This window comes from Rhinolophus ferrumequinum, chromosome 26, assembly GCF_004115265.2.
Source record: "Rhinolophus ferrumequinum isolate MPI-CBG mRhiFer1 chromosome 26, mRhiFer1_v1.p, whole genome shotgun sequence".
Lineage (NCBI taxonomy): Eukaryota > Metazoa > Chordata > Mammalia > Chiroptera > Rhinolophidae > Rhinolophus > Rhinolophus ferrumequinum.
This window is the reverse complement of record NC_046309.1, coordinates 3,802,622-3,823,198: the sequence shown is the minus strand read 5'-3', so window position 1 is coordinate 3,823,198 and position 20,577 is coordinate 3,802,622. Positions and strand designations below refer to the sequence as shown.

Below are 20,577 nucleotides of genomic sequence, written 5' to 3'. Positions count from 1 at the left end.
CTTGTGGCCCGGCTCTGACCCGGTTGATGATGGTGTTGAGGTCCCAACGACCTCCTGACAATCTCAGCACGGGTTTCCACTTCACTCCAGGCCATCTGGTGACCCTGGGGTTGATTGGGGGAATGGCTCCGAGCCGTATCTTTCTGATGACTTTACAGAACCAGCTGACCATAGGGACGGGAGAGAGGCAGGTGTGCCCCATTTGAAACAGACGACAGAGACCATTATTTTCTCTGGACCCTGTTTGTCGGCTTGGAGCCCACCTCACTCCAGTCGCTGTATTCTGACATCGCGAGGCAAACTGGCTGGAGCACTGGGAATCGTTGCCCCCACCCCCATCCCCATACTAGTCGCCAGAACCCGGGCCCACGGGAGTCAGCCAGGGTGTGGCAGAGGGCTGGCAGGTTGGTTACCGCCCTCAACAGACAGAAACACAGACGGATGGCTATACTTGCAACAGTCTTGACCTCATCCCTTAAGGAGTTGATTATAGATTTTCTTGCACGGCTCTCTAATTTTCTCATGATTGCATTTTTGAGGGCTGTGAACTGGACGAAAACAGCCCCCAACAGCACTCCTCAGCGCAGGAACCAGAGTTGGTGCTAAACACTTGTTAATTAACTCGTTTATAGCTGAACGTTTTCTGCATACATTATGCTGTGCTTCACCCAATGGCAGGAAAGAAGCGAAAAGTATATTTCTTATCTGGAAGAATTTATAATTTAGTTGAGAAAACCAAAAGTAGACAGGTTTTTAAATGGCAGGTGATAATTATGAATCAAGTTCGAGGAGGGAGGTGACGGCAGGGAATCTCTCGGAGGCAGAAGTTGTCCCACATTCGGAAAGTCTAGGTCAGCTCAGGTTAAAGGGCATCCAACCTCCTGCCCGCATCACCCTTCTCTGCGCCCCCACCCCCCGCCGCGCCCTGTCCTCCAAGCAAAGACAGGGGCTTTCTAGGAGGCAGCGTGGATTACTGGGGGGTGGGGGAGAGGAAGGGGACGGCAGGCACGAGAGAATTCTGATCCCGATGTATTTATATTTCAACTTCCTCCGCTCCGAATTTCCTGATCATCTTTGTGCCTCGGTTTTTCCTGCCTGGGTTACCCAGCGTGAGGCGGACTCCTTTCCGCCTAGAGGTACCTAGTGGGGCTAAGAAACGGCGTCTCCGGGGCGCCCGAGCCCCGTGTGGGGAAGCCCGGGGCGGGGGCTTCGCGGGGCCCGGCCGTGGGACAGCGAGGGCAGCCTCCCAGACCGCGGGCTCCAGTGCCTGGCGGTGCCTGGAAGCGCGCTTCCGCCGCCGGGTCTTCGCGGCTGCTCCCGGCCTCCCCACCCGCTACGCGGGGCCGCGCACGGTGCGCAGGGGGGCGCGCACGCAGGGGGCTGGCCTGCCCACGGCGCGGGGGAAAGTTGAGTTGGGAGAAGTTGGGAGCGGCGGGGGCGCGTTCCGAGGTGGGCAAGGGGGAGTCGTCGGGAGCGCGCGAGGGCGCCGGAGAAGGGGGAGAGACCCCGAGACCCCCAGGGCACGAAGTCCAGAGCAAGCGGGTAAGCCGAGAGGTGGCGGCGAGGGAGGGCCAGGGCCGCGGAGGGAGGAAGGGAGGGGGAAGGAGAGGGGGGAACTCGGGACTCGGAGCGGTGAGGGAGTGGAAGTGGAGGAAAGGGCGGAGACTGGGGCGCGGGCAAGCGAGGTCTTGGGGGGAAGGATGGGGAGGCGAGCGGAGTGCTGGTCCGAAGCGGGATCCGGGGTCCGCTTCTTAGAGTCTCCTAAGGCGAGGGTGCCGCGCCCCCTGCCACCAGGAGCGGGTAGTAGTCTCAGGGAGGCGCCGCCGGCCCTCGCAGCTCCTGGGCGGGCTCCAGATGACACCCATCCCCTGCGACCCCCAACTCTCTCCATCTCAGGGCTGTCCTGGGCGCCCAGCCTGGAGGTGTCCGGGGCCTTCGCCCCCAACCTCTGGGTTAGGAGGAAGAGCCGAGAAGGCTGCGGGGGAGGGGCGGGTGGTGGTGGGTCAGGACAAGGAGTCAGGCAGAAGTGGGAGCAGCTGGGTGGGGATGGGAAAGACGAGCCCCGGGAGTTGAACCTGACTCCTGGGGGGCTGAGTGTCGGGGGCGGTGCTGCTTGAAATCCCGGGTCCACTTTTTCCTCCTCTCTCCGCCTTCCACCCCCGCCAACCCCACTTCGAATTGCTGTGGAATGTGCGAATTCACTTGCGGGAAGGTTAATGCCCAAGTGGGGGTCCGCGGTGCTAATCCCTTGGGCTAGAGGAAAGATGCTAATCCTCCGGGCCGGTCGGGGCTGGTCCCCGGAATGTGCCCCCACCCCGGATTATCGGCACGGATGCTCTGGACAGAAGCTGCTTTGTGTTCTAGGGTGGCGGGGGAGGGGGCGGGGGGATGTTTAAGGGAGGAGGGAGGATGGTGGAGCACACTGAGGGCAAAGCTTGGAGGTGGGAGAGGGGCACCTGCAGGTCCTCAGGACACTCCACAGGCTTCCCAGACCACTGTCCCTCCCTCCAGTGCCCCTCTCCCCCACACCAGACGTGCCCTGGCTGAAGGCCTGCTGGGGGAGGTGAAGAGAGCCGTCAGCTGAGTTGGAGTGCTTGCCAGGAATGTGTCGCTTCAGGTTCCCCATACTGGACTGACCCCCCAGATCTATATTGTTTGACTCTCCACTGACCTATCTTACCCCCGAGGTAGTCCCGCTACAGGACCTCCCAAAAACACACTGGGGAGTTCAGTCCTTTTGCCTTCAGCGAGCCTTGGATGCCCCTCTCCCCCAGCTTTCCCCACTAGGAATGGGTGCCCCGATTTGCACTGGTCAGGTTCCCTAACCACAACCCTTCTGCTCCCCCACCATACACACCGCGTTCTCTTCCCAGACACCCCTACAGTCACAGTCAGGAGGGCATCAGCCCTGCCACTCAGATTTTCCTGGCTCGAGGAGCGGGGAGGGATCAGACTGCCCCTCAAGACAGAACCTCAGGGTTTGTGTGCCCCCCCTCCTCCAGTTTGTCACATGCCCCTCCCCCACGATAAAGCTCTGCCTGGCCTGTGCCTGCTGTCCTCTCCCTCCCTCCCTCCCATTGCGTGAGTGGAGTTGGGCTCCTGCCCGTCCCCCAGGGAGCCTGCATTGGTCCCTGCCTGGCCTTCCTGGGGAAGGGGGCACAGTCAGGCTCCCCCTCCCTGCCGTGGCTGTCTCCGAGGATTCCCTTGCTTGCCCTTCTGGATTCTCTCCAGAGTTCTTTCTCCCTTCCTTCCTCCCCACGTCCCTGGTCCATGGGGTATCTCACTCTCCCCAGCTCACCCCTCCCTGGTCTCAGCCCACCTCCGCATGCCATCACTGGTCACTGTTCCTGTTTCTGGCTCACCCTACCCTTTCCCTCCCTCCCTCCTCTACCTACCCCCCCTCCACACACACACCCATCTCTGCTGCTTTCACTCCAGGTCTGGGCCTTGACTCTTTCTTGTCCCATTTCTTTTTTCAGCTTCTCCCACCTTCTCCTCGCTACCCCTCACTCCTCCTTAGTCTCTTGTTCCTTCAGTGGCCCCAGCCCTCACCTCTCTCTTTGTTCTTCTCCTTCCTTCCTATAAATAACGCTTCTCTTTGATCTCGCTGCCTATAAGGGCCACTCTAAGGCCCTTCGTAGCCTGGGAGGATTCTGCACAGCCGGACGACCCATCGTGGCGGGCCCACCGGAAGCCCCCGTGTCCTGTCGTCCTCTGGGCTGGACGGGTGGGGGCTGTGAAATGCCGGGGCCCTCCTGTCTGCCTGGCCCCACTCTTATGTGGTGATCGGTCCTCTACTTGGCCCAGGTTATGCCGCCGCCTTGTTGCCCTGAAAGCCGCAGCGACAGTGAAAAGGGCTAAGACTTGGCCATGAGCAGTGTGCCCCGGCGCCCCGCCTCGGGCGCAGATTCTTTCCGCACTGTAAGTATTGCCAGCTTGGTGGGTCATCCTACCGGCCCGCCTCACGCCACAGGTGTGCTGGCTGAGGAGTCCCTTCAAATGTCTGCACGTGCTTTTGTGTGTGTGTGTGTGTGTGTGTGTGTGTGTGTGTGTGTGTGTAGAGGCTCGGGAACAAGGGGAACCTGTGATGGATTCCCTTGCGGGAGATGGGGTAGGAGGGGTGGGCTGGTCCATCCCTACCCTGGCCTTGCCTGGGACTAGGGGTCTGGGTTGGGTATTGGTGTGGCATTCCAGTCCTGGGAGGGAGTTGAGGCTGTTTCCTGAAGACCCAGATGGTAGCCTAAGTGAGAGGAACTTTAGGGGTCCTGGGTTTCTAACCCGTTGATAGTCCCTCACCCCACCCCCCCACCGGGCTTTAGAGACAGTGGCAGTCTGCACACTTGTCCTGGGCGGAGCTCACTAGCAGTGACCGGCCCCGCCCCCGCCCCCACGTGCCACCCAGGCCCGCCCTTCCCGGCCCCCACGTGGCCCCCGCCCCACAAGGCCCCCTCCCTATTTTCCTGGGCTGTCTAATGATTAACTCGGAGTGCCATAATCAGCCCCTTATTGGTCACTTTGGCCCAGCAGGCATGTGACTGGGAAGGGGCGCGGGCCAGTCTCCTCCCCCTCCTTCCCAAGTTCACCCCTGCTGGCCATGGACTTCCTCCTGCGCCCTCAGGTGCGAGGGGTTCGAGACCCCCTCCCCCACCCCCGGCTAGCTCCCCGCGCTCTCTCGCTTCAGCACCTCCCCCTGCCTTCTGCCGGCCCTCGTGCTAATTCTGGTGAGAGTGGGGCAAGCGCTTGGGGGGAGCTGGGCTAGAGCTTCAGAGATGGGCTGGGGAGAGGCAGCCCCCTGACCCCTGCCTCTTCTTGTATCCAGTATCCTTGCCACCCTAGCTGCTCCTGTCTCCACCTCGGTGTCTCCCCAAGACCCGCCCTTCTTCCGAGCCCTCCTCCTCTTGCTCTTCCTTGCTCCAGCCGCTCTAGCCTCGCTCTAGCACCGCCTCGGAGGGGGCTCCATACCCCGCCCTTGAGATCTCGATGCCCTTCAGGTTCAGAAGCTCTTGAGCAAATATTTGGCGCACTCGGAGCTGAGACCGGCAGGGGGTGGGTGGGGGGCTGGACCAAGGAGGCCGGCTAGGCAGCCGGCCGCTTAGCTAGGCTGAGCTCTCCAAAGCGCCACCGCAGTCCCGCTGCTCCGCTCCTGCAGTATGACTCAGGTGGGGGGAGTGGGGGTGGGGTGAAGGGCGGGGCCAGGGAGCCACCGAAGGACCCCAGTGGGGTGCTGCTGTGGTGAATGGGGGGGGGGGCTTTCCTGACAAGGTGAAGCCACATTCCTGTCCAGGGGCTGGATTTCAGTTTGAGTCCAGGTCAGTTAGCTTGGGCGCCTCCAGAAGTTACTTTTTCAGGCTCAGCAGTTGCCTCCAGCCAGAGGGAGTGTGTCCACTATCAGCCCTGTGAATTGCCCAATTCACACACCTTGCCAAGGGGCTGGAGATACAGGATTTCTGCGGAGACTCCCAGGGGAGACCCTTTCCACCTGCCCTAGAACTGACGAATGGGCGTCGCCAGGAACCAGAGAGCCCAAACCTAGGGGACCGGCCGCTGGGTGGTGGTGGTGGGGAGGGGGGAACATCAGGATTTTCATCATTTGAAGGGATAGGCTGCTGCGGGGTCCTGGAGCTGTAGCGCTGGGTTGGGTGGGTCTCTTCTAATTTGGGGTCACAATGCCTGGTGAGTCCCTGTGTGTTCTCTCTACCCCTTCCCTTCTTCCTCACAGCCAGAGGCAGAGAGCTTGAGCGCTGCAGCGCCTGGGTTCCCTGAGCAAGAGGAGGATGAACTTCACCGCACTCTGGGCGTGGAGCGGTTTGAAGAGATCCTGCACGAGGCTGGGTCTCGAGGAGGGGAGGAGCCAGGCCGCAGCTATGGGGAGGAAGACTTTGAATGTGAGGGGGAGACCAGGAAAGGGGAGGCAGGGGCCCTCAGGTTTGACTCCCCAGCAAGGAAGGGGCTAGGGGCCTTGCGGAAGGCCCAGTATGGCCTGGGACGGAAGCTGTGCCTTCCCGCAGCCAGGTCCCCTCTTCCCCGCAGACCACCGCCAGTCCTCCCACCACATCCATCACCCGCTGTCCACCCACCTGCCTCCGGACACCCGCCGCCGCAAGACACCCCAGGGCCCAGGACGGAAGCCTCGAAGGCGCCCTGGAGCCTCCCCCACTGGGGAGACCCCTACCATTGAGGAGGGGGAGGAAGAGGAGGATGAGGCCAGCGAGGCTGAGGGGGTCCGGGCACTTGCCCAGCCATCCCCTGCCTCCACACCCTCTTCGGTACAGGTGAGCTGGGGGAGGGCTCCTGGGGGACCTCTGGGGGGTCCCTGGCCTGGCCTCGCCTGCCTACATGGCTCTCTTTTCCAGTTCTTTCTCCAGGAGGATGAAAGCACTGACCGGAAGGCAGAAAGGACCAGCCCCTCTCCTCCTCTGCCTCTGCCCCACCAAGAGGCAGCTCCCCGGGCCACCAAAGGGGCCCAGACTGGGTAAGTGTTCCCAAAAGGAGACATTGCTGTGTCAATGAAGTGATGCCAGAAATGAAGCATGAGCCTTGGAATCATCAGATTGGGGTTCAAATCTCAGTCCTGCCCCTCACTAGTTATTTGGGCAAGTCACAACCTCTCTGAGCCTGGTTCCCTGTCTGTAAACCAAGAAGAATAGAACCTTTCTCACGAGGCGGTTGTAGGGATTAAAGGTGCTGTGAGTTAAGGTGTAAGAGTGGTTTAGCCTGGCATGGAGCAGACGTGCAGCCTAAGCTGCCGCCCCACCCCCCACCATGCCCTCACCCAAGGCTTCAGGTGGACCAGCATCAAGCACTTGATCTGGTGACCTCCAAACACCGCTTGAGGCCCTCAGGGCATGAGAGAAATAGACCCCCCCTCTTGCTTTTGGGGGAGCTGCCAGTTCACCCTGGTTGTCGTCACATGAAATGGCACCAGAACAAGTTACTGTGCCAAATGGCCTGGTTCAGGCAGTATCAGTACCAGTGGGTGGTTGGAGTTTGGGGGTGTTAACCAGAGAAGGCTGCCTGGAGGAAATCACTTTGAACTAGTCTCAAGGTCACTACTATCTGTCATTGACTTGTTTTCTGGGTGCCAGGCGTGAAGGGCTGTGGGGAAGTGAAGGGCGCAGTGCCCCTCCAGGGTGTGCACGAGTTCGCTGGAGAGACAGGCTGTGCCAGTTGTGCTGGGTCCACAGCTGGGTCTGCACGGTGGGCACAGGCTGCGGGCAGGCCCATGGCCAGGAAGAGGTGGGGGTGCCTCAGAGAAAGCCTGGCTTTGCAGCAGTGGGTCAGATTTGTGAGCAAGGATGTGAGCAGAACCGAGCGCAGTGAGGGTGGGCGTAGGCAGAGAAAACCTGGTGGTAGGGGCTTCTGGTTATGGGCTTGAAGATGTGGGAGGCGCTAGATACTAGGAGAGCAGTTGAGAAGGACGTGCAGGGGACCTGGACACACTGGCAATGGCAGAGAGCAAGGAGACATCCGACTTGGGGAGCAAGGGCAGAAGTTGACATCTGTGAGGGACAGGGATTTCTGTCTTCCTTTCATGAGCACAGGGAGCTGTCTACAGTCTCAAAGACCCATTTCCATGTACTTTATTCCATTTGGTCAGAAACGTGGGACCCTGTGACCCTCTTAAGTCCATGGTTAAGGGTGTGTCTGGGAGGGCAGGAGGGAACGGTCACTGTTCTGAGTGGCCGGCATTTGATACCTCTTCAGACGGGGGCCTGTGCTCTGCTTTGTAGCTAAGGAGTTTGTTCTGAGGTGGCTAGGTGATTGTTGGGGTGGCACAGCCAGTAAAGGGGAGAGCCGGATTTAAATGCTGCAGTCTGTTTCCAGAACCCTCACTCGTTCACATCCATACTACCTAGAGTGGAGAGCTTGGAGGGTGGTCTCTAGTGGGGTCCCCTGCCTGGGTTCCTCCTGCATGGCTCCTGGCTGAGGGGGAGGGGGCTGGCTGTCTGTGGCTCATGGCTACTCTGTCTGTCCAGAGGCGTGGTAGAAGAGGTGGTGGCAGTGGCCAGTGGCACAGCAGGAGGTGACGACGGGGGTGCCTCTGGGCGCCCCCTGACCAAAGCGCAGCCTGGGCACCGCAGCTACAACCTGCAGGAGAGGAGACGCATTGGAAGCATGACCGGCGCTGAGCAGGCACTGCTGCCCCGGGTCCCCACGGACGAGAGCGAGGCGCAGACGCTGGCCACAGCCGATCTCGACCTCATGAAGAGTGAGTGTGGGGCTGGGGCTGAGCCCAGTGCTGGTGGGAACAGGGCTAAGAGAAAGGGGGACACTGACCCTGCTCTCCCACCTCCCCAGGTCACCGGTTTGAGGACGTCCCTGGGGTACGGCGGCACTTGGTCCGGAAGAATGCCAAAGGGTCTGCGCAGAGTGGCCGGGAGGGGCGTGAGCCCGGCCCCACCCCTCGGGCCCGGCCCCGGGCCCCCCACAAGCCCCATGAGGTACAGTTCTCCGCTTCACGTGCTTCCGTTTTCTTCCCCGGTCCACTCCCCTGCCTTTCGGGCCAGCAGTGATCTCCAGCCCCAGGGGTGCCACCATGGTTGTGATATCTTCCACATGGTTGATTTCCGTGTCATGGCCATTTTCTGGCAGCTGGCAGTGAGGCGTCTGTGGACGCTTTGGGCTAGAGGTGGCTCTGTGGAGCCGTGCCCTTTTTCTCCGGAATCCAGTCATCTCGGTGCTCATTGGAGCTTCCCACACCTGTGAAGATGACTGCCCAGGTGACACCAGCCATAAATCAGTGGCAGTAATTGACCAAGGTCACACAGGGACTGAGTGACGCTGCCCGTCTTAGACTCCAAGGCTCTGGTCCTGAACCCTGACCCTTCCAGTGGTTTTGTTTCTAAACCTTTTTATTGAGGTTTAACAGACGTACAGTAAAGTGCACTCGGGCTAAGTGCTTAATGACTGCACACCTGGCTAAGCCTGCTAGATAGATATGGAGCATTTCCTGTACCCAGAAAGTTCCTTCACACCTACGCCCGGGCAGTACCCTCAGAGGCAGCCGCTCTTCTGTCATTCTCAATTAATTGTGCCAGTTCTTGAATGCATACAAATGGAATCATACACGAGTGTGTGTGTATGTGTGTGTGTAACATCTATTCATCAAGCACTTACTGTGAGTCGTGTGTGGTGGTCAGTGTTGTTTTGGGTGCTTTTACTTTTAATCCCTATCGGGGTGGTATCGCTCCCGTTTTACAGATGAGGGAAAGAGAGTCTCAGATTGGATAGTAACTCATCCAGACTCCATGACTGTGCCGTGTGGCCTGTGCGGTCCAGAGTCACATGCCCCCATCCTGACACTGCTCGTCTCAGGGCAGTCCCTGGGGACCCTGCCATGCTCGTTCATCTCATCCCAAGGTGTTTGTGGAGCTGAATGAGTTGCTGCTGGACAAAAACCAGGAGCCTCAATGGAGAGAGACGGCGCGCTGGATCAAATTTGAAGAGGATGTGGAGGAGGAGACGGAGCGCTGGGGGAAGCCCCATGTGGCCTCCCTCTCCTTCCGCAGCCTGCTGGAGCTCCGCCGGACGCTGGCCCACGGTAATCTGCCCTGCCCTGCTGCCCCATCCGTTTTCACCCCAGGAAACACCCTTCACCCGAGCCCGTTCTCAGAGGACCAAACGGCCAAATGGCCCCCACGTTTGTCTTGAGCAACATAGTCAGCAATGTCACCAGAGCCCGGAGGGACCCTCCTGTCAGGATGTCAGCGGCTTGCCGTGTCTCGGGAGCCCCTTGGGATGTCCGGGGGTGGTTGCCGGGCGGGATTGACACTGTTCTGTCTTACCTGGCACCTTCTCTAAGTGACGTTTTCAGATAACTAAAGCTGGTAGGTTTTGGATGCTAACCTGGTTTTAGACAGTTCTGATGGAAAGCTTTCTGAAATGGTGAACCCGTAGGCCTGTTAATCTCCCTGAATGACCACAGATGCAGGACTTCCGAGCTCTGTGTCTATTGTTTCTATTCTTTGCTTGTTTCCTCCTTCCCACTGGGGAAATCACTCCCAGTTGCTGTCAGGAGGCCTGTTCCCAAGCTACTGAAGACTAAGAAACCTGCTGTCAGAATTGTTTGCAAACTAGGAGTCAGTAGGCTCTGAGTGAGGCTTGAATGCTTTGGGTGAGGTGCTCAGCGCAGGTGCTTTCTCATCAGGCTGTGCCATTGCTGTTTTGGCTGCTCAGGGGCCTCTGCTTCTGTTTGTTCTTTAGTTCTGTGTTCTGAAAGTTGACCTTGACAGAAGAGTGACCTGGTGACTTTTGAAAGGACTTTCACTTCTATATGAAATGGCAGCTCAGAGCAGTGACCCGTGGGGAGAGGTCTAGAAAGTATCTTGTGAGCAGCTGCTGGACGTGGGGAAGCTGAGGAGCCCACTGGAGGGGGACGTCTTCAGATGGTTCAAGGCTGCCATGTGGACAAGGCCCCAGACCGGCTGTGTCGTGCTCCAGAAGGAGATCTCAGGCCCTAGAGGGGGTATCTGGAGTGCAGCTCACTGAGAGGAGGAACTTTCTGACAGCGAAGAGCGGTCCAGCCCAGTGGGCAACCTGGGGCCCTCAGTGGAGGCTGCGTGTTCCCTGGAAGTGGCATCTGCCAGGGCCCAGCTCAGGTGGCCTCTCTGATGGTTGGGTTCCTGAGGCCTCCGCTGAGCCCTCCAACATTCCCGAGGGGAGAGGGCATAGGAAGGAACAGGTCAAAGCGGCAATGAGACCTGGGTCTGAAGCCCAGCTCACTGTCCCCTGAACCACCCTGACCTGACTGCCCCATCGTCCCCCACCCCTACCCTGCACTTTCTTGGTTGGGGATGAGGGCCCCCCTATGTCGTCCATCTTCCAGGGGCCGTGCTCTTGGACCTGGACCAGCAGACCCTGCCCGGCGTGGCCCACCAGGTGGTGGAACAGATGGTTATCTCTGACCAGATCAAGGCCGAGGACAGAGCCAACGTGCTGCGGGCCCTGCTGCTAAAGCACAGGTGAGGCCGCATGTACTGCACACTGTTCCCCTGCCCCTAGCCAGGCTGTCACTCTCCTTACCTCACCGCCCTCTGCCCCTCCAGCCACCCAAGTGATGAGAAGGAATTCTCCTTCCCTCGAAACATCTCGGCCGGCTCCCTGGGCTCCCTGCTGGGGCATCACCATGGCCAGGGGGCCGAGAGCGACCCCCATGTCACTGAGCCTCTCATCGGAGCGGTTCCCGAGACCCGGCTGGAAGTGGAGAGAGAGGTGAGGAGAGAAGGGGGCCCTGCCTGGGTTGGTCCCGGCCACCACCGCCGGCTGCAGGACGGTGAGCAGGCCAGCCTGAGCTCCGTTCTCCTGCATCCCCAGCGTGAGCTGCCGCCTTCAGCACCACCGGCTGGCATCACTCGCTCCAAGTCCAAGCACGAGCTGAAGCTGCTGGAGAAGATCCCCGAGAATGCCGAGGCGACAGTGGTTCTTGTGGGTATGTAGGGCGAGTCTGGGGGGTGGGGGTCCCGGCGGCCAGCCTGCCTTGGTGCTGCCCCTGGGCAGCGGGCTAGGACGTGGCCTGCGCCCTGCTCTTGCCCATGGAGGCCCCATGCCCGCAGGCTGCGTGGAGTTCCTCTCCCGCCCTACCATGGCCTTCGTGCGGCTGCGGGAGGCAGTGGAGCTGGACGCCGTGCTGGAGGTGCCCGTGCCCGTGCGCTTTCTCTTCCTGCTGCTGGGCCCGAGCAGCGCTAACATGGACTACCACGAGATCGGCCGCTCCATCTCCACCCTCATGTCCGACAAGGTCAGGTCTGCCCCTCAGCCCCCTGGGAGAGCCCCCGCCCTTCTGCCAGCCCTGCGCCAGGCCCCCGGCCCTCATCCTGTGCCCTCACCTTACCCGCCCTGGCCCTCCCCTGGCAGCAATTCCACGAGGCGGCCTACATGGCAGACGAGCGGGAGGACCTGCTGACCGCCATCAACGCCTTTCTGGACTGCAGCGTGGTGCTGCCGCCCTCGGAAGTGCAGGGCGAGGAGCTGCTGCGGTCCGTCGCGCATTTCCAGCGCCAGATGCTCAAGAAGCGGGAGGAGCAGGGCCGGCTGTTGCCCACTGGGGCCAGGCTGGAGCCCAAGTCGGCCCAAGATAAGGGTACGGGCCAGTGCAGGCCCGGCTGCCTGCGGCGAGCTGGGGAGGTCTCTGTGTTTGCGGAGGGGCGTGGGGTGGGCGGGGGCTGTGGCGGGCGCCCTGATGGAGGCCTGGGTTGCAGCGCTCCTGCAGATGGTAGAGGCCATAGACACAGTGGAAGACGATCCCCTTCGGCGGACAGGCCGGCCCTTCGGAGGGCTGATCCGAGACGTGCGGCGCCGCTATCCCCACTACCTGAGTGACTTCCGGGATGCGCTGGACCCCCAGTGTCTGGCGGCCGTCATCTTCATCTACTTTGCAGCCCTGTCTCCTGCCATCACCTTCGGGGGGCTGCTGGGTAAGGGGGGGGTTTCCGCTGGGGGTGGGTAGCTCAGCAGGCCCTGGCGGCGCCAGCTCCTGAGCTGCTTCCTGCCACCCCAGGAGAGAAGACGCAGGACCTGATCGGGGTGTCGGAGCTGATCATGTCCACGGCGCTCCAGGGCGTGGTCTTCTGCCTGCTGGGTGCCCAGCCGCTGCTGGTGATCGGCTTCTCGGGGCCCCTGCTGGTTTTCGAGGAGGCCTTCTTCTCGGTGAGGGTCCACAGGCTGCTGGGGCTGCCCGTCCTCTTCCTGGAACACTCCCACCCAGTTAGCCACCCCGGGCTCTGGACCTGACCGACGTGTCCCCCCCCACCCCCCAGTTCTGCAGCAGCAACAATCTGGAGTACCTGGTGGGCCGCGTGTGGATTGGCTTCTGGCTGGTGCTGCTGGCCCTGCTCATGGTGGCGCTGGAGGGGAGTTTCCTGGTGCGCTTTGTTTCCCGGTTCACCCAGGAGATCTTTGCCTTCCTCATCTCCCTCATCTTCATCTACGAGACCTTCTACAAGCTGATTAAGGTGGGCAGGCCCGGCGAGAACTGGGCCAGGAGGGGCAAGGATTCGGGGCTGAGGGAGCCAGGGGCTGTGCTGCCCCTCGTGAGGCCAGGCTGGCCCTGAGATCCCCCCTCGCCGCAGTCCATGGAGCCCACAGAGCACGGGCTGGTTCTTCCTCCTGCCTCCTCCACCCCCGTCAGGCCACCCACATACACTAGGACTTCAGATCAGTCTTAAAAACACATATTTTTAATAACAAAGGTAATACACTTTTGTTAAAGTGGCACACATTCCAGGAAGTGTAAAAAGGAAAAGGCCCCCGAGGGGACAAACATGGTCACAGTCAGCACATCAGACCCATGTGTGTGACAGGCTCGGAGCAGACGTGTCCCCATGGTCCTCCACAGCCCACAGCCTGGTCCTCCAGTCCTGGCTTGGAGCCACACTCCCCACACGCCTTCCTGAGGCATCTCCATCCCTGGCTGCCTCATGCTCACATCGGTCCTTTGAGTCATTGTCTGAATCAGTAAGACAAGCTCCCTGAGGGCAGGCCAGCCATCCCCGCCTCGCCTGTCTCAGCATACAGCTGAGCCTGTAAGCCTTGCCAGTTAGCTGATGGAGTCCTTCGTCCTCTCCCCAGATCTTCCAGGAACACCCCCTCCATGGTTGCTCGGTCTCCAACAGCTCCGAGGCAGATGGCGAGAGAGACGGCGGCAATAACACCACGTGGGCTGGGGCAGGAGCCACGCTGGGGCCCGGGAATGGGAGCTCGGCTGGGCCGTCTGGGCAGGGGAGGCCCCGGGGCCAGCCCAACACGGCCCTGCTGTCGCTGGTCCTCATGGCTGGCACCTTCTTCATCGCCTTCTTCCTACGCAAATTCAAGAACAGTCGGTTCTTCCCTGGCCGGGTGTGTGGGCTGGAGGCCCGAGGGAAGCAGGAGCTGGGGGCAGGAGGGGGCGACTTGGCGTCACGGCTGGAGCCGGGCAGGGGGCCTCTGAGCATGGCGCTTGCCCACAGGTACGGCGGGTGATTGGGGACTTTGGGGTGCCCATCGCGATCCTCATCATGGTGCTTGTGGATTACAGTATCGAGGACACCTATACCCAGGTAAGGTGGAGCACCCGCAGCAGTGAGGAGGTGCTGCCTGGCGCTGGGCTCTCTGGGTGTTCTTCTCCACCCCCAACCCAAGCTGCCTCTTAACTGGGCAGACACGGCCATTTGCACAACATACCCCAGTGCCCACCCTGCCAGTGCAGCTCAGGGCTCGCCCTGCAGGGCTCACCCACCTCCAGCCCCACCCTCTGCCCTGCAGAAGCTGAGCGTGCCCAGTGGATTCTCGGTGACGGCCCCCGAAAAGCGGGGCTGGGTCATCAACCCCCTAGGTGAGAACAGCTCCTTCCCGGTGTGGATGATGGTGGCCAGCCTGTTGCCTGCCATCCTGGTCTTCATCCTCATCTTCATGGAGACGCAAATCACCACGTGAGTCATCACAGCCCATGGGCGTGCGGGGCAGACAGGAACCACCTGGTGGCTGGAGGGCCCAGAGCCCCGGCCAGGCGGGGGGACACAGCTGCATTCACTGGGTGAGAGGAGCCCAGGATGCAGGCTGGCCGCTGGGTGTATTTTGTAGACGGCAGAAGATCCTGCTGACAATTGCTGGGATGGGCCCAGTTCAGGCCAGGAGCTGTCCTGGAGGGTGGGAGGGCAGCTCAGAGAAGGCTCAGCTCCATGATGGAACTCATCCGGACGGAATGGGCTGGGACCACCCGGTTCCGAAAACAGGCTAGCGGTTGGGCGCTCTGGGGAGAACTGGTTGTCTGCCAAGCTGCTCCCCGGGCCTCAGGGAGCACCTGTCCCACTCAGGCTGATCATCTCCAAGAAGGAGCGCATGCTGCAGAAGGGCTCTGGCTTCCACCTGGACCTGCTGCTCATCGTGGCCATGGGCGGCATCTGTGCCCTCTTTGGCCTGCCCTGGTTGGCTGCCGCCACCGTCCGCTCCGTCACTCACGCCAACGCGCTCACCGTCATGAGCAAGGCTGTGGCGCCTGGGGATAAGCCCAAGATCCAGGAGGTCAAAGAGCAGCGGGTGACGGGCCTGCTGGTGGCCCTGCTTGTGGGTATGTCCGCCTCCCGCCCTGCCCACCCCGGAGGGCATCGGGTCCAGTGGAGACGGGAAGCTCTGGGGCCAACGGCTTCTCCCCCTCCTTCGCAGGCCTCTCCATGGTGATCGGGGACCTGCTCCGGCAGATACCCCTGGCTGTGCTCTTCGGGATTTTCCTGTACATGGGAGTTACTTCCCTTAACGGGATCCAGTTCTACGAGCGGCTGCACTTGTTGCTCATGCCGCCCAAACACCACCCAGACGTCACCTATGTCAAGAAGGTGAGACCCTGCTCAGCAGGGCCCCGTGCCTCTGCCCCCACCTGGGCTGTGTGGGCCACCCTCCAGCCCCCCATCTACCCACTTTGACCAGCCACCATTGTCTGCACCCTGGAAGGCGCTTCTCGCCCCACCCGTGTGGAGGGGAACAGGATCATCCGTCCTCTGGATGGGGCAGAACCGGATGGCCCTCTGGAGACCAGGGTCTTCGCGGCTGGGGAGAAGCCTGGGCTCACCTCTCATTCCCCCCCACCCGCCCCCAGGTCCGGACCCTCCGTATGCACCTGTTCACAGCCCTGCAGCTGCTCTGCCTGGCCCTGCTCTGGGCGGTCATGTCCACAGCTGCCTCCCTGGCCTTCCCCTTCATCCTCATTCTCACAGTGCCGCTCCGCATGGTGGTTCTCACCCGCATCTTCACCGAGCGAGAGATGAAATGCGTAAGGCCTCCTGCCCTTCCTCCCCCAGCCTCCCCTCTGTGGTCCCTGCCAAGGTCACAGTTGGGTTCAAGCCCCGACTCCATCCTCTCCCGCAGCTGGACGCTAATGAGGCGGAGCCGGTGTTCGATGAGCGTGAGGGTGTGGACGAGTATAATGAGATGCCGATGCCTGTGTAGCTGCTGCCTGGACAGACAGCCGAGGGCCTGATGGACAGAGGGAACGGACTGGGGGTGCTCGCCCCACCTCCCTCCCTCCTCATTTTTATTTAAGTGAATAATTTAAAGTCCTCTTACCCCCCACAGTAAAGTGCTTCAGCCCCCTCCTATTCCTGGTCTTCTGTCTCTGCATGGGGGTGGGGTGGGGTGATGAATGGAAAAGAGGTGGGAGGGGCCCAGCCCACTCCCCACCCCAGAAACGAGATGTGCCATGTGGAAGGAAAGGGACTTTAATGAGAAACCAAAACAGAGGGAGCCAAAGTGCAAATTGTCCACCCCCCACAGGGGGGCCATCCTGAACCCCCTGTGCGTCCCCTCACCCCCCTTCAGGCCCCCAGCGGAGGCCCAAGGCTTGGAGCTTCTGCCGTAGGTAGCTCTTGAGCTGGGGCAGGCCTCTCTGTGACTCCAGTTCCTCGAAGGGTAGCTGCGGGAAAGAGGGCAGCAGGTTACCCACAGGGCCTGGGGTTGGGGGGGGAGGCAGTCTCCTGAGGGGTAGGGCGGGCAGGCTCTCACCGGCAGGAGCTGGTAGCCCATCAGGCCCAGGTGCCGCTCCCGCAGGGCTCGGGAGCCCAGCAGCACCCTGCCGTCCCGGCAGAAATGCCAGCGTTCTCGCAGCATCAGTACCACCCTGGAGAGAGGGCTGCGGCTCAGGTTCTCTGTCCAGGAAGGCAGGGAGGCTCTCCCGCCCTCTTCCCTTACCTTTGGGCAGGGTCCCGGGTAGTGGGCTGAGAGGCAGCCTGGCCCTGGGGACAGGACCTGGGAGGGTATGGGAGGAAGGGGTCCTGGGTCCTCACGGGAAGCACAGAACCAGAGCTGCTGACACACAGCAGGAAGTCTGGAGGAGAGAAAAGAAAGGGCCACTGGTCTTTAGCCAAAGCTCCATGTCCCCAGCCCACTGCCCGCCCAGTGGGAGCTCACCTGTGCAGTAGCCTGGAGGCACCGTCAGGTCCTGGCGGTATTTCTCTTCCCCCAGAAGCTGGCGCAGCCCCTCTGCTACTATATCTTTGTGACTGAGGGGAGAGGAACAGATAGCAGGAAGGCCTCAGGAGTCTCATCCTAGCTCTAACCCCTCTGGGTCCATGGTCCTGGGCAAATGTCTTTGCTGCCTCAAGGCCTGTTCCTTCAAGACTGCTGAGAGGGCATCAACCTAGACAGTTTGCAGTTCCCCTGGCTTTTCTATTCTGCTGCTTTCAGGCCAGTCCTTTCCCCTCCCCAGGCTGCCCCACCTGTACTTGCAGCGGGCACGGTCGGTGATGAGTGGCTGGGGGAAGATGGGCACTTGCTGCCTTCGGGGAAGGCGGGGACCCCGGTATCCTGGGAGCTCCAGCTCCACGGCCGTGTCCAGCAGGGAGAGGTAGCGCCGCACAATGAGGGCATGAGGGGTGCCTGCAGGCAAGCAGGACACGCTTGCTGGGCTGCGGGCCCCCACCCCGCTCTCCCCAGCCCACCGGCCCTCAGGGTCCCAGCCAGCCTTTCCGTGCGCGCACCACTGATGTGGTTGATGAAACCTGGGGAAAAGACAAAGTGCAGGGCTCGGAAGGGTAGACACCGCAGCTGGCACAATGACATCAAGATGTTGACAGTGGCCAGCGGGGCCATCCCTGCTTCCCGAGCCAGGATCCTCTCAAGGCAGGGCATAAACTGCTGTTCCAGGGGCAAGTAGTTCAGCCGCCCAAAGGGCAGGACCAACTTCTGTACCACCTGTGGAAGGAGAGCACCATCACCTGGCACGAAACAGTTCTCCAAAACACCTGACAGGCTGAGCCTCAGGGAGGCTCGGCCTGTAAGCTCATAACATCACTGCAAAAGCAGAACAATCCCTCTACCTGACAACCAGAAATTCACGGCACAGCATAAAGCAGTGTCTCGAGCCCCCCATGCAATTAGTCACCAAGCGGAGGAGACAGCGCTGTGGGGCCTGGCCCGAAGGCTTAGAGGGCTGGGATCAATGAAGCCAGGACAGTGCTGAGTGCTTGGAGAACTGCAGAAAACCAGGCACGTGCTGGGGACGTAGACAAGCCAAGGAGGGTGCAGCAAAGATGGAACCCCACGAGGACACAACCTAGATGGGCTGTTTGCTGCAGAACGCAGCAGCCAATCAAGCTGGGCAGGGGGCTGGGCCTGCCTGGGTGGCTGAGGAGTATGGGAGGGTGGGAGGCAACCCCACCTTGCTGTTGAGCTGGGCTTCCTGGACCACTAGGAAGTGGGCAATGGCTTCCAGAAGCTGGGGCTCCCGCAAACGGTGCCGGGCCAGGTGCTGGGCCAGGAGCACCATCACGTGGGGAGTCAGTTCCTCTGGCCTGGCCCCTGTGAAGAAGAGTATCATGTTGGACCCTCAGCTCAGACCACTAGTGTCCACCTTAGCCCAGACACCACCACCTGCCTCCTCCTCAGCTCCTGCCCCCAACCTGCCTTTAACCCCCTCCAGCACCTGCTAGGCTGCGGATGAGGTGCTGCTGTGGATGCCGCAGGAAACGAGGGCAGCTCAGAGCAGCTTCCAACCTTTGCCCACCACGAAGGACAGGCTGCAGAGGGGGAGGTGGCTTCGGAGGGAGGCGGAACCTTCGCTCACGCTCCAAGGCACACACCAGAGGCCCATCTGAGGGGAAGCCTGAGAGGGAGAGGATTAGAGGAGGTGTTCCTGCTAACAGGGAGCTGTTCTGCTCTGCTCCGGCCTTTGGGTTTTTAGTGGATTCCCAGTCTCTCTTATCTCCATTTTCTGGGCTGGAAGATTTGCTACAGTGTAAATGGAAACACTAGAGAAACCTGCAATACCTTGTGAACTGAGGGATCAGAACAGCCGGTTGGAAAAGGCCTTATACAAAGATGGCAAATAAGTACTCATCTCCTGTTAATGGTGACAAATTGTAGTGGCTCCTAGAGCACTGTAGTGGAAGGAATCGGGGTGGGGGGGTAGCTCCCTAGCTAAGCTGCAACAAATGATGCTTGACGCCTGATGTCTGCTGTGGCGATGGGGGAGCAGCAGTGAGTGTGCTGGGGTACGTGCCCTTCCTGGCAAGGCCTAAGAGGTGAATTCTGTCAGTGATCTTGGGTCCTCCGCTGCTCTGTCTCTATTCTTCCGTTAACACCCACCCCCCAGATCCCCTCCTCACCAAGTAAGACTGCAAGGTGCAGACACACGTGGATGGTGTGAATGTCAAAGGAGGGGCAGTTTCGGATGATGAGCTGACTCAAGTCCTGCAGTGTGGCCTGCTCCACAGGAGGGGGCTGTGGCCGAGACCCCAGGAGCTGGCCCAGCCGCCGAAGTGCCACAGGGTAATGGTGTGCGCGCACCTTGGTAGGGTTCTGGCCCAGCCAGCGCAGCAGCTCCCCAGGGCTCCTCGCCTGTTCCAGAAGCCGCTGCAGCCCCTGCACAGGGCCTGCATGGGGGCCTCCTCCAGGAGGCCGGTCCCCCCATTTGCTGGGCCCCAGACAACAGGTTTGTACTGGCGGGAGCAGCAGCAGGCCAGACAGCCGAGTAGCAGAGGCCTGGGCAGAGAGCAGGACTCGAAGCATGGAGTTAGGTGATGGAGACCCTGAGGGGCGGCCCAGAAAAGGGGGTGAGGTTTTCTCCAAAAGGGAGAAAAGCCTGCTACCTACTCCTCACCTCACTCCCCATCCAGAGGGGCCTGGGGTCAGAGCAGCCCAGACTCATGTTCACCCTTCTTTGTGACCGCTCTGGTCCTCTTCCCCACCCGCCCCTGCCTCCTTCCATCCTTCTAAACAGCAATCATAATCCTTCAGTGTTCTCAGAGCGGGGATAGCACACAGCAATTCCACATGCATTATCTCCTCTGATCCTTCTTACACGCCTATGAGGAGGCAGGCAGGGCTGGCATTACCTCGATTTCACAGGTGGAGAAGCCAAGACCCAGAGAGGTGAAGGGGTTAAGTGAAGCCTGAGGTCACGAATCTGGTTAGTGGTCGTGCCCAGCCTGGAGCCCAGCTCGCCCCGGCGATACGCCCTCCCGACCACCTCCCCTCCCGCGGGAGGCGGCGGCGGTATGGAGGGTGGAACGCGGGCTCCGCAGCCGGACGGTCCTGGGTTCCACGCTGGGCGCTCCCACTTACCAGTTGCGTGACCTTGGTCAAGTGGCTTCGTCTCTCTAAGCCTCCTCGCCTGTGAAACGAGAACGCAGCGCCCACCTCGGAGGGCGCCCGTGGAACCCGAGTGCGCAGGTTTGCAATAGCGCGGAGTCGGCGGTGTCAGGGGTCCCCACACCCACCCAGCCCGGGCACGCCAGGAGCCCGTGGTCACTGTCGTCAACACCAACTCCCTCCGCCCTCCCGCGGCCCGCCCCGCAGGCGCCCCCCTACATGACTCCCCAGGCCCCGCGCAGGTCGCTCCCTCAGTCGGTCTCGGGGCCCGGGAGCCGGGCTCCCCCCGCGGCCTCCTCATCGGCAGGCCACCGAGTCCGCCATCTTCCCGGCAGCCCCCGGACGCCAATCGCCGTCCAGTCCTCGGCCAGCCAAGACGTGGCTCCCGTCAGGCCCTGCGCGCCGGGGCGCCGCGAGCGCTGCCCTCAGCTTCCGGGAAGCTCCGCGCGGGGCGCGGGGGCGGACCTGAGGCCGGAGGGGCGGAGCCAAGGGGCCAGGTGCCGGAGCTGCTGCGGAAAGGTG

At 61.2% G+C, this 20,577-nt stretch overlaps 2 protein-coding genes across 5 annotated transcripts; one reads left to right on the top strand and one right to left on the bottom strand.

Moving 5' to 3' along the window:
* Positions 1-1,388: 1,388 nt before the first annotated feature.
* SLC4A2 (solute carrier family 4 member 2) lies at positions 1,389-16,067 on the top strand. 2 transcript variants are annotated; one of them, XM_033098712.1, is made up of 23 exons: positions 1,389-1,542; positions 3,808-3,921; positions 5,720-5,885; positions 6,031-6,272; positions 6,354-6,472; positions 7,977-8,209; positions 8,299-8,441; positions 9,361-9,541; positions 10,826-10,961; positions 11,046-11,211; positions 11,314-11,428; positions 11,553-11,737; positions 11,854-12,079; positions 12,198-12,413; positions 12,497-12,645; positions 12,756-12,950; positions 13,567-13,833; positions 13,944-14,033; positions 14,239-14,405; positions 14,790-15,043; positions 15,139-15,308; positions 15,569-15,742; positions 15,838-16,067. In XM_033098712.1, exons 2-23 carry the CDS (start codon positions 3,871-3,873, stop codon positions 15,916-15,918), a joined length of 3,726 nt encoding a protein of 1,241 aa, XP_032954603.1. In that variant the 5' UTR covers positions 1,389-1,542; positions 3,808-3,870; the 3' UTR covers positions 15,919-16,067. The 2 variants fall into 2 exon arrangements, with proteins under 2 accessions (XP_032954603.1, XP_032954604.1); XM_033098713.1 differs by lacking the exons at positions 1,389-1,542; positions 3,808-3,921 and adding an exon at positions 4,540-4,618.
* FASTK (Fas activated serine/threonine kinase) lies at positions 16,036-20,436 on the bottom strand. Of its 3 annotated transcripts, none has more exons than XM_033098724.1 (11): positions 20,275-20,436; positions 19,071-19,493; positions 18,389-18,568; positions 18,125-18,264; positions 17,445-17,658; positions 17,184-17,343; positions 16,876-16,967; positions 16,657-16,792; positions 16,471-16,585; positions 16,278-16,381; positions 16,036-16,084 (listed from the first exon to the last, which is right to left on the bottom strand). In XM_033098724.1, exons 1-11 carry the CDS (start codon positions 20,354-20,356, stop codon positions 16,054-16,056), a joined length of 1,677 nt encoding a protein of 558 aa, XP_032954615.1. In that variant the 5' UTR covers positions 20,357-20,436; the 3' UTR covers positions 16,036-16,053. The 3 variants fall into 3 exon arrangements, with proteins under 3 accessions (XP_032954615.1, XP_032954617.1, XP_032954616.1); XM_033098726.1 differs by lacking the exon at positions 20,275-20,436 and adding an exon at positions 19,800-20,248; XM_033098725.1 differs by lacking the exon at positions 16,036-16,084 and having other exon boundaries at positions 16,172-16,381; positions 20,275-20,435.
* Positions 20,437-20,577: the final 141 nt, after the last annotated feature.

Coding starts and splice junctions, on each gene's coding strand:
- FASTK (XM_033098724.1), bottom strand. CDS start 20,356: ATGAGGAGGCCGCGGGGGGAGCCCGGCTCCCGGGCCCCGAGACCGACT. Junction 16,793..16,875: donor GCCTCCAGGCTACTGCACAG/GTGAGCTCCCAC, acceptor TCTCTCCTCCAG/ACTTCCTGCTGTGTGTCAGC. Junction 16,085..16,277: donor CGCTGGGGGCCTGAAGGGGG/GTGAGGGGACGC, acceptor ACCCCCATGCAG/AGACAGAAGACCAGGAATAG.
- SLC4A2 (XM_033098712.1), top strand. CDS start 3,871: ATGAGCAGTGTGCCCCGGCGCCCCGCCTCGGGCGCAGATTCTTTCCGC. Junction 12,414..12,496: donor CACCTTCGGGGGGCTGCTGG/GTAAGGGGGGGG, acceptor CTGCCACCCCAG/GAGAGAAGACGCAGGACCTG. Junction 12,951..13,566: donor CCTTCTACAAGCTGATTAAG/GTGGGCAGGCCC, acceptor TCCTCTCCCCAG/ATCTTCCAGGAACACCCCCT.